Source organism: Trypanosoma conorhini, assembly GCF_003719485.1.
Source record: "Trypanosoma conorhini strain 025E chromosome Unknown Tco_14.4_contig_00572, whole genome shotgun sequence".
Lineage (NCBI taxonomy): Eukaryota > Euglenozoa > Kinetoplastea > Trypanosomatida > Trypanosomatidae > Trypanosoma > Trypanosoma conorhini.
In genome coordinates, this window is record NW_021704659.1 from 1 (window position 1) to 12,153 (window position 12,153).

General features: G+C 54.5%; 7 protein-coding genes across 7 annotated transcripts, besides 5 other annotated features; all 7 read right to left on the minus strand.

The window, feature by feature from the left end:
• Window positions 1-130: 130 nt before the first annotated feature.
• On the minus strand, window positions 131-1,456 carry Tco025E_07418 (uncharacterized protein; the record flags this gene model as incomplete). The annotated part of the gene is made up of 1 exon (XM_029374284.1): window positions 131-1,456. The coding sequence occupies one exon, from the start codon at window positions 1,454-1,456 to the stop codon at window positions 131-133; it is 1,326 nt and encodes a 441-aa protein (XP_029225609.1).
• Window positions 1,457-1,525: 69 nt separating this feature from the next.
• Window positions 1,526-1,563: a sequence feature (A-rich).
• Window positions 1,564-1,739: 176 nt separating this feature from the next.
• Window positions 1,740-1,768: a microsatellite.
• A 418-nt stretch (window positions 1,769-2,186) lies between these two features.
• On the minus strand, window positions 2,187-3,194 carry Tco025E_07419 (uncharacterized protein; the record flags this gene model as incomplete). Its single annotated transcript, XM_029374285.1, has 1 exon — window positions 2,187-3,194. One exon carries the CDS (start codon window positions 3,192-3,194, stop codon window positions 2,187-2,189), a length of 1,008 nt encoding a protein of 335 aa, XP_029225610.1.
• Window positions 3,195-3,377: 183 nt separating this feature from the next.
• Window positions 3,378-3,421: a microsatellite.
• Window positions 3,422-3,539: 118 nt separating this feature from the next.
• Window positions 3,540-5,507, minus strand: Tco025E_07420 (uncharacterized protein; the record flags this gene model as incomplete). Its single annotated transcript, XM_029374286.1, has 1 exon — window positions 3,540-5,507. One exon carries the CDS (start codon window positions 5,505-5,507, stop codon window positions 3,540-3,542), a length of 1,968 nt encoding a protein of 655 aa, XP_029225611.1.
• Window positions 5,508-5,953: 446 nt separating this feature from the next.
• Window positions 5,954-7,048, minus strand: Tco025E_07421 (putative 33 kDa inner dynein arm light chain, axonemal; the record flags this gene model as incomplete). The annotated part of the gene is made up of 1 exon (XM_029374287.1): window positions 5,954-7,048. One exon carries the CDS (start codon window positions 7,046-7,048, stop codon window positions 5,954-5,956), a length of 1,095 nt encoding a protein of 364 aa, XP_029225612.1.
• Window positions 7,049-7,148: 100 nt separating this feature from the next.
• Window positions 7,149-7,193: a sequence feature (A-rich).
• A 291-nt stretch (window positions 7,194-7,484) lies between these two features.
• Tco025E_07422 (uncharacterized protein) lies at window positions 7,485-8,399 on the minus strand (the record flags this gene model as incomplete). The annotated part of the gene is made up of 1 exon (XM_029374288.1): window positions 7,485-8,399. The coding sequence occupies one exon, from the start codon at window positions 8,397-8,399 to the stop codon at window positions 7,485-7,487; it is 915 nt and encodes a 304-aa protein (XP_029225613.1).
• A 209-nt stretch (window positions 8,400-8,608) lies between these two features.
• Tco025E_07423 (uncharacterized protein) lies at window positions 8,609-10,996 on the minus strand (the record flags this gene model as incomplete). Its single annotated transcript, XM_029374289.1, has 1 exon — window positions 8,609-10,996. The coding sequence occupies one exon, from the start codon at window positions 10,994-10,996 to the stop codon at window positions 8,609-8,611; it is 2,388 nt and encodes a 795-aa protein (XP_029225614.1).
• A 492-nt stretch (window positions 10,997-11,488) lies between these two features.
• Window positions 11,489-11,845, minus strand: Tco025E_07424 (uncharacterized protein; the record flags this gene model as incomplete). Its single annotated transcript, XM_029374290.1, has 1 exon — window positions 11,489-11,845. One exon carries the CDS (start codon window positions 11,843-11,845, stop codon window positions 11,489-11,491), a length of 357 nt encoding a protein of 118 aa, XP_029225615.1.
• A 214-nt stretch (window positions 11,846-12,059) lies between these two features.
• Window positions 12,060-12,115: a sequence feature (A-rich).
• The last annotated feature ends 38 nt before the right edge of the window (window positions 12,116-12,153 follow it).

Here is a 12,153-nt window from a genome sequence, read left to right on the forward strand (position 1 = left end):
AAAAAAAGGAAAAATCAAGGAAGAAGGAAATGGATCGACTTTTTCATTTTCCTTTTCCTCGCTTGTTGTTATCCGTTCCTCGCGTTGACTGTTCTCTCCAACTTCCTCCCACCGCCACTCTTTGGATCAACTATACTCGTCGTGACGGCTGAGGATTCCTTCCACTTCCTTGTGGCGCGCGACCCACTTCTACAGCCGTCGTGTACGCTTCATCCCACTGAGGATCATCGCGCGTGACGCACTCCTTCCCCACCACCACCAGCACACGCACCGGGTCAACCACGATGAGCCCAATACGCCCGTCGCGACATAGCTCGGGGGCAATGAAATAGCGTGTTTGTAACAGTGGCACCGGCCTAGCGGAGTCTCGTGGCCCGGTCCAGGAAGAGTCGTCGAAGATGACAAAGTCATCAATGATTCCGTGCATACGCAGAGAGGTGTTGAATATTTGCTCCGCCTCGTAGCGACAGATGGCAAGCAATGTCCCACTGAAGCGGCGTAACATGTGGTGATAAGAGCTGCTGGACCCATCTCCCAAAGAGCGGCGAGTCGGAGGACGTTTGGCACGGCGCAGCGTCTGTTGTAGGGCAAAAAGTATCAGCTCATCCTCATCAGCCGTACGGTCTTGCACAACATTTCGAGACCAGGTGAAATCGCCGTGGTTAATGTTGTCGCAAATGGTCAAGTACTCACTTGGAGTGTAGATTGACGCCGCAGGATGGCTCATGTTGCGGTTACCCTGGCTAACATCGGCAGTACTACTGTTGTACGCGGGCTCAGACGCACTCCGTGGCGCCGGACGCAGAACACGGATTTGTGACAGAGGCAGCGCCTCCTCATCGCTTAAGAAAAAGTGATCCTGATCGCCAGCGTCTTTGTCGCCCGCGGTAAAAATAAGCGGAGAGGAAAAAATGCCATTCGATCTGTCAGCCTTTTCTTGTTCTCGAAAGTGCCATTCTCTCCGTGCGTCCATGACGTACAGTTTGTGTTCGAGCTTCATGCGCTCATACACGGTGCATGGGACGGGCGTCAGAAACTCCGTAGACAGGAGTTGTCCGTCGCCACGTAAGTTCATCATGTCCTGTCGAAATTGCTCGAGTTGGCCACGCCAAATATTCCCCCGTCTGTGCAACTCCACCCAGAAGAGACGGCAGGTGCTGCTCAGCAATTGAACCTCACGAAAGTTCAGGAACGAGGAGATTATGTCCCATGCGTCAAGGGGAAGAGCTTGGAGCGGCACGAGAAGGCCACTGTGCCGCTGCCGTTGCTGCTCAGCCTCTACATCCACGTGCTCCCCCACACCAATAAGATGGAAGATGCAGCGCTTATCCTTCACCCCTCCGTCGTCGCGGCGACGCTCGGCTGCCAGTTTCTCACGTGCCTTCTCCGCCCACGACAAACGCGTCTCCTTTGAGGTCTCGCCCCGCTCACTGAGGCCAGTGGGACTGCGGCTCATTCTCACCGGCGTTGTTCCCCCCTCCCCTTCTCTTGTGGCCTCCCTGCTGAGGCACACACGCCCGCTTCGGACAAACAAAAACAAGTAAAAAAGAAAGAGAAAACAGAGAGGAGGTCAGGTGGGTAAACAGCAACAGCAACAACAATGGGAGAGGCTGCGGGAGAGAAGAGTTATCTACTCTCCTCCGTAGTTGGGACCCTGTCGGTGGAGAGGGGACGTGGTCGGCTCCGGCAGACTCACGACCGGCAACAACTGAGGAACGCAATCGCGCCGCCCACCTGTCCTCTCTCTCTCCCTCTCTCCCTATTTCTCAAGAAACTTTAAACACACTTGCATCAAACAAGATTTCCAGCTCGGGGGTCAATTAGCGTTGCAACCTGAGGGCGCAAGTGATCCGCCCTCGAACATTACACGAAGTGCATAACAAATGAACCCCACTCCTCCTGTTCGCTTCACCCAACTGGCCCTACAAGATGGGTGGGTCGCAGATGCATCTTAGTGACCGCCTCATCCTTACACGGTTCGTCCAATTTAATTCTCTCCTCCCACTCCAACTCCCTTTCCTCCCCCAGAAAAGAAAAAAAAACACAGTGAGAATGTAACCCTCCTGGACACAAGCGCTGAACGGAATGATCAAGGCAACCCCCAATCCGTCAAGGTGGACGATCGCGAGAGAGAATGCGGGCAAAAGTAGGGGGAGAAGTGCGGCTCGACAGCGAAACACTTGGGCCTAAATGCGATTAAATCCAGGGATACCGGTTGGAGAGTCTCTTGGGGCCAACTGGCGGCGTTTCAACGCCGTTGCAGGACGGTATCGGTTGGCTATGTGCTGCCACTTGTACCACAACTGCCGGTACACACGGGGACGGAAAACACTGTTCATCTCCGTCGGGTGTAAACCGGCGGAGTACGGGACAGGAACGGAACGCTCTGCTTCAATATTGCGCACAGTCTCTTCTTCCAGCAATGCCTGCAGTTCCTCCGCCGGCAGCTTTTGGTCCCCACGCAGCTGCAGCGCCGCAAAGGTGTTGGCGACGTCTACGTTCCGTTTCCCATCCGACTCTGTTCCCTTCCTCGTCGATTCGCTGTCGTGCGGTCGCCCCTTGTAAACGTCCGCCTCCCACTTGTCCTCGTAGCCCTGTACTCCTTGCTCTGCGGCGAGGCGGATGAGGTGACTCGCCTCGCGTGGACGCATGTTACGAATCAAACAGTCATGGTAAAACTTCACCATCGTCGGGTGCATGCGTCGATCCTCACGCAGCATCTTTTCAAGTAATCGACTCGCCTCCTCCCATTTATTGAATCCAGGTATCACCATTGTAATAAGCGCTGAATTGTGCATGGTGTCCGTGGAATCGAAGCCATTCGCCTCACACGCCTCCAACGCCTGCAGGGCAACGCGCCAATGTTGTAGCTTTTCCAATCGATGATTGATTTTGAAGTCATAATTCCAGCCATGGTCGGCATTCGCCATGCCGTTCACAATGTAATAGTACGTCGCACCGTTTGGCTGAACCCGATCCTCCTGCATTGCGCGAATCACCCGTACAATTTCCAGCGCCCGCCCCCAGAGAGACTGGGAGAAGAGGATCGTGTTGTAATGCTCGCGCGTCAGCCTGTAGCCAACCATACGGCCCTTTGACGCAAACAACATTGTCTTTTGCCACGATGTTGTCCTTGACATCCGACGGAGCACGCGTAGAAACTCCGTCGGGTCACGCCGCACTGGGTCAGTCATCCTTGACGAGGTGGCTCCCTTCCTGGTGGGACCGCGCTTACGCAGTGGCGTTGGCGTGCGTCCACATGAAAGACGTCAGAGGCGCACACAGAATCACGATGGGCGGAGGGGAATCGAAAAAAAAAACGCGACAACAAACATGGTTAAATGAATTGGGGTCACAGCACCAGTAATATGCCTCGGAAACAAAACAAAAAACAAAAAACACAAAAAAAAAAGAAGAAACATACTGCAGTGGAGTAAAATAGCGTTCTTTCACCTCTGTTTATATATATATATGCATGTATTGACTTATTCATGTTTGAGTATGTGTGTATGTGTGTTGCGCCGCGTCTATCCTCGCTCTCAAAGCTTCGAGAGCAAGTAGCCGGGAACAGGCCCCAGCAACGCCCAAAGAAGAAGCGGCTGTGAGTCCGCGAAGAGGGCGTTCGTGTCCTTACAAGTCTGCTTGCATGACCGCAGCAGCGCCTCCACTTCCGTCGAGCGGTAGGCGTGTTGAGAGGGCGTGCTCGTCACATGCTGCCGGAAGTGCGCACTGGGGCTGCAGAACAGCGACGCGGGAAACGTTTTCTGCATCACGTGGTGAAGCTTCTCTCGGTTTTTCCACCGCATCTCCGCATAGAGCGGGAGGAAGAGGGCGTGCTGTGCGAGGGCGGCGCTCTGAGGGCAGTCAGGAAGGAGCACAATTTCCCGCAGCGTCGCCACTAGCCGTTTCCGTGCCTCGCCCGCCCCGCTGCAGCCGCTCCAGACACAAGCGACGGCGGGGACGGCGTCGAACCCCGCCGTGCGCAACGCCCGCGCCGCCGCCTCGGGCTCGCGAACGCGAAGCAACAAACTGTCGGAGTGGCCTGCAACACACCGCCGCGGCGTCGTCGGCTCCCCGGCCGAAACAACCTCCACGTCGTTACGCAGCCGGCTGAGAAACTCCCAGAGAGAGAAGCAGTCTGCGTCAACGCGCCGCTGCAACGACGTCACGGTGGTTAGCATCCAAAGAAGCAACCCACGGTGAGGCTGCGAAAAGGCAGAATTAGGTGACTCACCACGTGACGGCACCACCAAGTTGATTTGGCCATTATTCTTGTTGCTCTTCTTCTTGTCGCCCACGGAACTCATTCCATCATTTTCACGACTTGTAGCGCCACCACGCGCAACTTTCACTTGTGATGCCATGAGGAACTCAAAGATGCGGTCGGCCCGCGCGACGGCGCCACGCCCCGCCCTTCTCGCGGTTTCGTCCACCTGCGCCTCCTCCGCGGTTGGCCACCGCCGCCGGGGGCGAAGCTTCTGCGCCGCCAGGGACCCCCACTGCATCACCCACAGTGCAAGCCGAAAGCTCATGCCATCTGACACCATCACGTGAGCGATGTGACGCGCAAATGAAACCCACTGCCTTCGCGCGGCGGCCAGAGGCCGGCCCTCCAGGCGCGCCAAAATGCCTCTTGCAAGCAGCGGATCTTTGCTAAATGCGATTGCGCCGCCCATTTCCCCGGCCGCGTCCATGCACGTGATTTGCACGTCAGCCCTCCCTGCACTGCAGGTCTCCGGCCAAAACGACGCCGCAGTGACAGGTTGGAGCTCCAGCGTCAAGACACGGGAATCCTCACGTGCGATACTTACAATGCTTTCCACATTAGTCAAGAAGCGTGCGCCAACTCCTATAAACAAAACAATTGCAGAGCACTCCTTGCAAGAAATACAACTTTTTTTACTTGAATTTCTGTTACAATTGCTACTGTGTCCAACATCCCGCAGTTTCTTGCGGAATTCGTCCTCCTCCACGCGCATCGTCACATAATCAACATCGTAGCCAAGGACACGCAAGTTCCACGCATCAAAGAGCTCCAGCAGGTGGTAGTGTGGGTAGAGCAACAATCCTGGCAGGAATACAGGCGTTCCCTCTGATAGCTGCAAATGACTCAACACCGCCTCCACCATACTGACGGTGCTCTCGCTGACAAGAGGCATCTGACAAGAAGGATACATACGCTGAGCGAGACGCAAGCTCAAGGGAGCTTCCTTCCGCGTGGGATTCTGCGTATGGTCCGTTTTCGTAGCGGTTCGTGGCGATGCAAACAACGACGATATATCACGGGCGGCGTCACGGCAAAGGCGCTGAGGCGCCAACCCCCCACGACCTCCCATTGCGCGGTAGCATGCAAGAAGAGAGGAGTGGGCGCGTGCTCGCGGATAGCAATAAAGCCATGGTCCCCTGCAACGCTGCAACCGCTTCTCCACCTCACTTTCTGGGGTTGCAGTGGAGACCTTCATTGAAGCACCGCCACTGCAACCACCCTCACTAGATGCATCCGACATCATTCACTATATATGTAGCGTTCTTCCCAACGCAGGGAAGTAAGAGTGGCAAAGAAACAAACACAAAGAAGGCAAGAAAAGAAGCAAAACAAAATTTAAAAAAATTCCCCGTAGTGGAACCAAGAAACTCCAGAGAACGGTGTTGTACTCGGGAGATATTCTGCTTTTCATCGCCACTCCTTTCTTTTGGGTTGTATCACCTGCAGCTGCACATATACATAGGTATGTGTCTGGCGAGACAAGGAGGGGGTCAAGCGCGCGTTGGCATATTTTCGGGTCCATACTTACATCAATATCCCACCCAATTCGGGACAAGCGTTACACAAGTCACACCTTGACTCGCATACGCACATAGAGGGAAGAACGAAACACCTCAAAAAAAGTTCCTAGCTTTACCCACAGGGAATAAAAAAAAAATTTGTTTGTGTGTCTTTCCTTTTTGGCGTTTATGTAGTCACTGGGGGCTTAACCTCCACGCATTCAGCGTCGAGCACAACGGCGGGAATAAGCACTCCCTGTGCGTTTGTACGCTCCGTCTCGGATTTGATGCGCTGCGTCAGCTGCCGGTTGGCTTGCCGGTAGTACCCCAACTCATCTTGCCGTACCTTGCTGCGGGCATTGTTCTCCTGCTCAATGGCGTATAGCAATTGGCTTTCCCGCACCTGCGCCGCCTTTCGCCTCACTAATAGTTCCGCTCGCACCTCCTCCAACTCCTTAATGCGCTGCTTGAGCTGCGCCGTACCCACATCAGACTCCTCCCGCTGCTTTGAGGCAAAATACATGGCTCGCTCCGCGAGAGAACGGTGGGCAGCTAAGGTCTGGTACAACTCGTCACGAATGCGCAGCAGCAGGATGCCTCGTGTTGGTTCCTCCAGCGTTACCTGTCTAATAAGCTCATCAAAGATCTCTGCATAAATTTCGCGCCTAATCGGGCATATCCCACTATCCTGAGCACGTCGCTGCTTTAGCCGGTTCGTCAACCGCTCATGCAGCTCCGCCACCTCTATCCGAGAAGACGGCTCTGTGGAGACAAACTCCACAACCGTATTTCCTGTTTCCTTACACACAGTGCGCCTAGGAGGCAACAATGTATAGAGGAGCCGCTCCACATCCGACAACTTGGTCATGAGAGCTGGAAGAACAGCACCTCCCGGGTACGCCACAGAGCCCTTTGTGTTGAACTCATCCAAGAGAGTAGCCTTCTCTGCAGCAGACGAGCTGGCGACAGACGGCGCTCCACGTGCCCGCCACGGGGACACGCTCTCGTTCAGGCAAGGCGCCGCAACAGCAAAGGGTTGCACCGGATGCGTTAAAGCCTTTGCGGCCGCATCTACTCGTGCCACATGTGCCGGAACCCCCGAGGCTGTTGCTAGTGCTCGGCTTACTCCACCCAAATTGAGCGGGCCGTTTGTGGCATTTTTGCGTGCATCCGCAAGCCTTGAAGCGGGAATGGAGACAACGCGCTTGTGTGTCTCAGCACCACAGACACTGTCGGTGTCAACAAGGACTTCCGGCTGCAGTTTCAGCAAGGAACCCGACATTGACGGGGTGCCTCTGCCTCCTCCCCCTTCCTCCCTACCTCTCTAGAGTGTTTTATGAGCGTATGTGGGGTGCGGCGGTCCTATAACTCAGCACGGCCAGAGGAAAAGCGAGAAATCGAAAAGGAAAAAGGAAAAGAAAAAAAAAGTGGGTACGAAGGAGGACATACATGAAGAGGAAGAACGAGTATCGCCGCTCACAAGTAACAGAAAGAGAGGCAAGAAGCATCAAAAATACGATGAATCAGCATAAAAAGCCACATACACAATGTTGCGAGGCCACTCAATGGCGAAGTTGGCCAATAACGCGTTGTCGCAAAGTGGAATCGCGTTAACTGTACATGATTCATCCCAAAAAAGTTCTCTAACTCTTTATACATCGTATTCCTTCAGCATAGTTTAACCTTCCACTGCTTCGAATTCCCGAACATCCCAGTTCTTAAGTGGCGCTCCGCACTGTACGAAGGATTCCGTAGGAAACCGATGGATCTCCTTTTCGCTGCTCTTCCCGCTTCTTCCATATCTCAAGCAGCGGAGCTACCTCTTTTGACGAGACTGCATCGAAGAGGAACATGTCCTCTGCCACGGTTCCACCGTCGAAATGATCGTGAAGCGTGGCCCCGATAGAAAGTAGCAACTTGATGGCGCTTTTCTTGCCTGTGCGTAGCGCATACTCCATCACAGGCACCGGCACTTCCTTTAGCGGGTTTGCACAGACTGTCACAACGCAACATCGAATCATCAAGTAGCGCACAAGACTGACATTGTGGAAAGGTTCACTGAAAAGGACGGTATAGAGCGTTTCAGGAGTGAGATACGTCCGCGGCGCCAGCGAGAGGGACTCAAATGTCATCCGTACTTGCTCTATCGCTTGCATGCACTCCTCACTGTACTCAGATACGGTCAAACTGACACCCGGCACGCGGGAGAATAAACTCAGTTTAGGCGAATCCACGCTCGGCTGTGGCAAGGGAAACACGTATTCCACGACCGAGGTCCGAGACTGGCGTGCGATGAAAGGAATTCGGGACGGGGTACGTACCGGAGAACACATTTGATTCAGCGCGGAGACGTATGCCTTGCGACGTTCCATCATCTTGTCCAAGAGAAGCAACGCATGCCCCTTGGCAATTGTAGCCTCGTCAAATTGGTTATCAAGGGAGCGGTAGTACAGCTCGTTCCAGAAGGTGTCGAGAAACAAGTCAAGATGATTGCCCGTCGTCAAGTCGCGGTCAAGCATCCAGGCCTGCACAAGGTCGGCAAATGGGGCGCGGTCGTGCGGACCCAAGACGGCGAAGAGTGGGGTCATGGAGAGGAGGAGCTTCAGGGAGGCAAGCCGCTTGAACCGCAACATACAAAGATAAAGCAGACGAAAATAACCTGACTTCATCGTCTCGGTTGGGGTGCGAACCCGCTCTGCCTTCTTTCGCAGTAGGTATTCAAAGAGTTCATGATGCTCGTCAGAAATGCCAAAGGTTAGCTGCAAGTATGACCGTACCACGACGGACTTTCTTTTGTCCTCCTTCTCACGAGGGGACAAGCAGCGCTTCGACTGCGCGCTCGTCAAGACGAGTAGAAGCATGACAAGATCACTTTGGTACAGTTGCTGCGTCCGAGGCTGCGTTGGCGACACTTCACCGGCCCCTGCGCCTGTTTCCGGGAGAAGTGAGAAGGATGACACCACCAGCGGGTCTTTTCGGGGCTTACCATCCTCCACACGCTGCAGCAGGGCAGGCCCAATACACTCCATGAGTGTAAACTCGGATGGGGCATTCCCTTTTGCATCACGTTGAAGGCGTCGGCGTATCTCAACCACAACTGCGAGTAGGAAGGGAGAAATGGCAAACCTAGGACCATCCTCCTGCTGCGTACGCCGCAGGAATGCGGCAATTGCGGCAGCTTCGCCGGCATACTTTTTTTTGAGCTCCCTTCCTCCGCCTCCTCCTCTTCCTCTTCCTCCTCTTCTTCGTCGCCGTCGTCATACTTCGCATCAAGTCCCCCTCTACCAGCATGATTGAGGTGACTGCTCAACACAGCATACTCACCTGCAGAGCCAGATGCCCATGAAAGAAGAAGTGGCTTTGGTATCTCCAGAAGAAGCCACAAGATGAGTCGGATTCCAACTACAGAGCCTAAGTGGCTGACAAGGATACGCCTAGTCGGCAAAGTGCGCACCTTCAGCAATGCTTCCATGGTTTCAATGCATCTCCGTTCCCCCGCAAAGGAAGCATCTTCCTTGTCCTGCTTGCTCCGCTGCTCCACTTGTGAGGTATTAATCTGCATCCTTGGGTAGGTGGGGAGGCGGTTATTGATGTATGACGCCGTGAAGAAGAGGTTAAAGTCCATCGCGGCACCGGGCAGTTCATACGGCAGACGTGCAGCCCCTGTTGCATATACAGATAACATCATACGGTGAATTCTGGTGAATATTGGCATCGCGGCAGAAAGGTCCATGCGTAGCCAGCGCTCCACACAGGTGAGTGAAACGGGTTCCCGCTGTAAGAGGCAGCAGCGCAGCGCAGTGGGACTTTGTAGAGCGGCAAGCATCAGCGCGTCAATGCAAATAACGGAATCCATGTCCAAGCGCCGCGCACCTGGCACTCCCTCCTCGTCGTCTTCCGCTTTATCCTCCCCCTCCTCTTCTCCCTCCTGCTGTTCGTCAAGTTCCATCGTTACATCTTGCTTCCCTTCCTTTTCCTCCGCTTCTTCCTCCTCCTCTTCCTCCTCTTCTTCTTCCTCCTCCTCCTCCTCCTCCTCGGAGCCCTCAGCAGTTACCCTCGATTTCGTGCCACCCCTTGTTGCTGACACGCCCCCGGCACCGCTGATGCCGCTCCGGAGCCTCTGCTGCGGCTCTTGGGGAAGCGTGTCCAGCAGATACCACTGCTTTCTATCCACAGAACGCACCAAAAAGAAGACACGATGCGCTTCGGTAAAACGCAGCACCGTCCGCGGCAAAGACGCCACCGGCCGCACCGAGAAGCTTGCTCTGGAAGGGCGCGTAGACGCGCTGCCTAAAGCATCCACCTCCTTCACCGAGAGGAAAGCCTCGCTGGCGGTGGAGCGTGACTCGGAATTCGGAAACCCCTCGGCAAAGGCGTCGGTAACAATAGATACCCGCGTGTTGGTTCCCACCGTCGCCTCTGTTTTCTCCCTCTCTGTATTTTTCGTCATATCCGGCTTATTTTCGTCCTCGTCTTCTTCCCCATCCACCCCTTCCTCTTCCTCCTCCTCTTCCTCTTCCTCAACTAAGCCAGTGTGCTGCCGGGTCATTGGCGCATCTTGCTGGCTGCGCCCATTTTTCTCGTCAGCAAACGGCGGTGAGGCTGGGAGTGCGGCGTAGCCATACATAAGCTGCAACGTGCGTTCCCAGTGGAAGACGTCATCGCTAAGCAGATGCGGCAGCCACGGCGGAGACAAATGCTGGCTGCGCTGCTCTTTACCGTGTTCCTCTTCCTCCTCTCGCCCTTCAGCTTCATCTTCCTCCTCCTCCTCCTCCTCGTCGCCGCCATGCCCCCCATGCAGCCGCCTCTTTTTCGCAGGGTGCATAGGCGCCTCGGCGGAGAGACGGACGCTCACGACGCTTTTTTCTGGGCCGTGGCCGGGAAGCAGCAGTTGGATCTCCCGCACGGCTGCCTTGCGTGGCGGCAAATTTTCTTCCTTCTCTTCCGTCCGCATTTTGCCCTTTGCCTTCGTGGCGGCTGCGGCGTCGTCGTCACTCGCCTCCTCATCTTCCTCGCTGCTGTTGCGCCTCCGGGCCTTTTCCGCGCCCTTCACGTGTTCGCCGTCCTCCTCATCGTCCTCGCCGCTGCGGCCGTCCTTCGACTCCTCTTCCTCGTCCAGCAGCTCCTCGTCTTCCTCCTCTTCCTCCTCCTCTTCCTCCTCCTTCTTGCTGAACTGCTTTTTCTGCTTCCCGCTCATCACCCACTGTAGACGCGCGCCAGACGCAACCATGAAAGAAGAATAAAAAGGAAAAACGCAAGAAGACGGAACAAAAAAAAGGAAAAGATGATGAGTGACACCACGCAGGAAAAGAAACGCGGGCGACAGACGCCACGACGTGGTGGCAGAGAGCGTGGGGGGAACAGCCCGAAAACCACAACACAGGCATACCAAGGAGAGTAAGTTCGCACTACTTCGCTTCCTCTTCCCCTTGCTGCCGCCCATTCGCGGGCAAATGCAATCCTCCCTATACACTGTACGAGCACGACACAATCAATAACTATAGCGTACACACTCTTATATATATATATATAACGGCGTAGCACATGTATCTTCCCTAAGAGCAGCACACACACACACCCCATCCCAATAATTATAATAATAAGAAAAAGACAACAAAAACGTCATATAGATCCACTCAGAAAATTTTTGCTTATTCCCTCTTTTTGCCGCCGTGTACAGCAAAAAAAAAAGAGCCATGCGCACCACTTACACATCCCACTGTCAAACTTCCACAAACATGACCTCCATCGCAAGAAGGATACAGCTAAGGATGCCGTACTTCATGATCATATGCAGTTGTTGATCTTGCACGTAGTCCTTCCCCGTGATTTCCATAGTGTAGGTGACGTGTTTCGTGCCGATAACCACCACATTGTACGCCAAGGCAACCAGCAGCGCCGTACCCAGCGGGGAATATAAGAGGGTGCTAAGGGACACGCAACTTTGCACCTGCAGCGAGTGCGTGGCAAGATTCGAAAACAGCTGTGCAACGTTCCGCCGGTCGCATCGCAAAGCAAGAGCAGTGCTGCCGCCGCAGCCGCCGGTGTGCCGCGCCACCATCGCAGACCGCAGTGCCATATTTCCCCCCAGAAGCGTACGACGCGCAAACATCTTCGCTGGCTTGGCTCCTCTCTCTTTATTTCCCCCTAGTTCTTTTTTTTTGTGTGTGATTCCTTCTTTGCTCGACCGATTTGTCGCTGCTTGCTCCCGCCACGATACTGCCTATGTGTCTTTGTGCTTATGACTTCTCATCGAGCCGGAGCGAGGCAGTTCGAACGGCAAACAGGCACAGAAGAAAAAATGCAAAGTAACAGAAAAAAAAAAAGAAAAAAAAAAAGAAGAAAAAAATATAGCGCACAGCAACGGCGGCACCCCCCTCCCCCCCC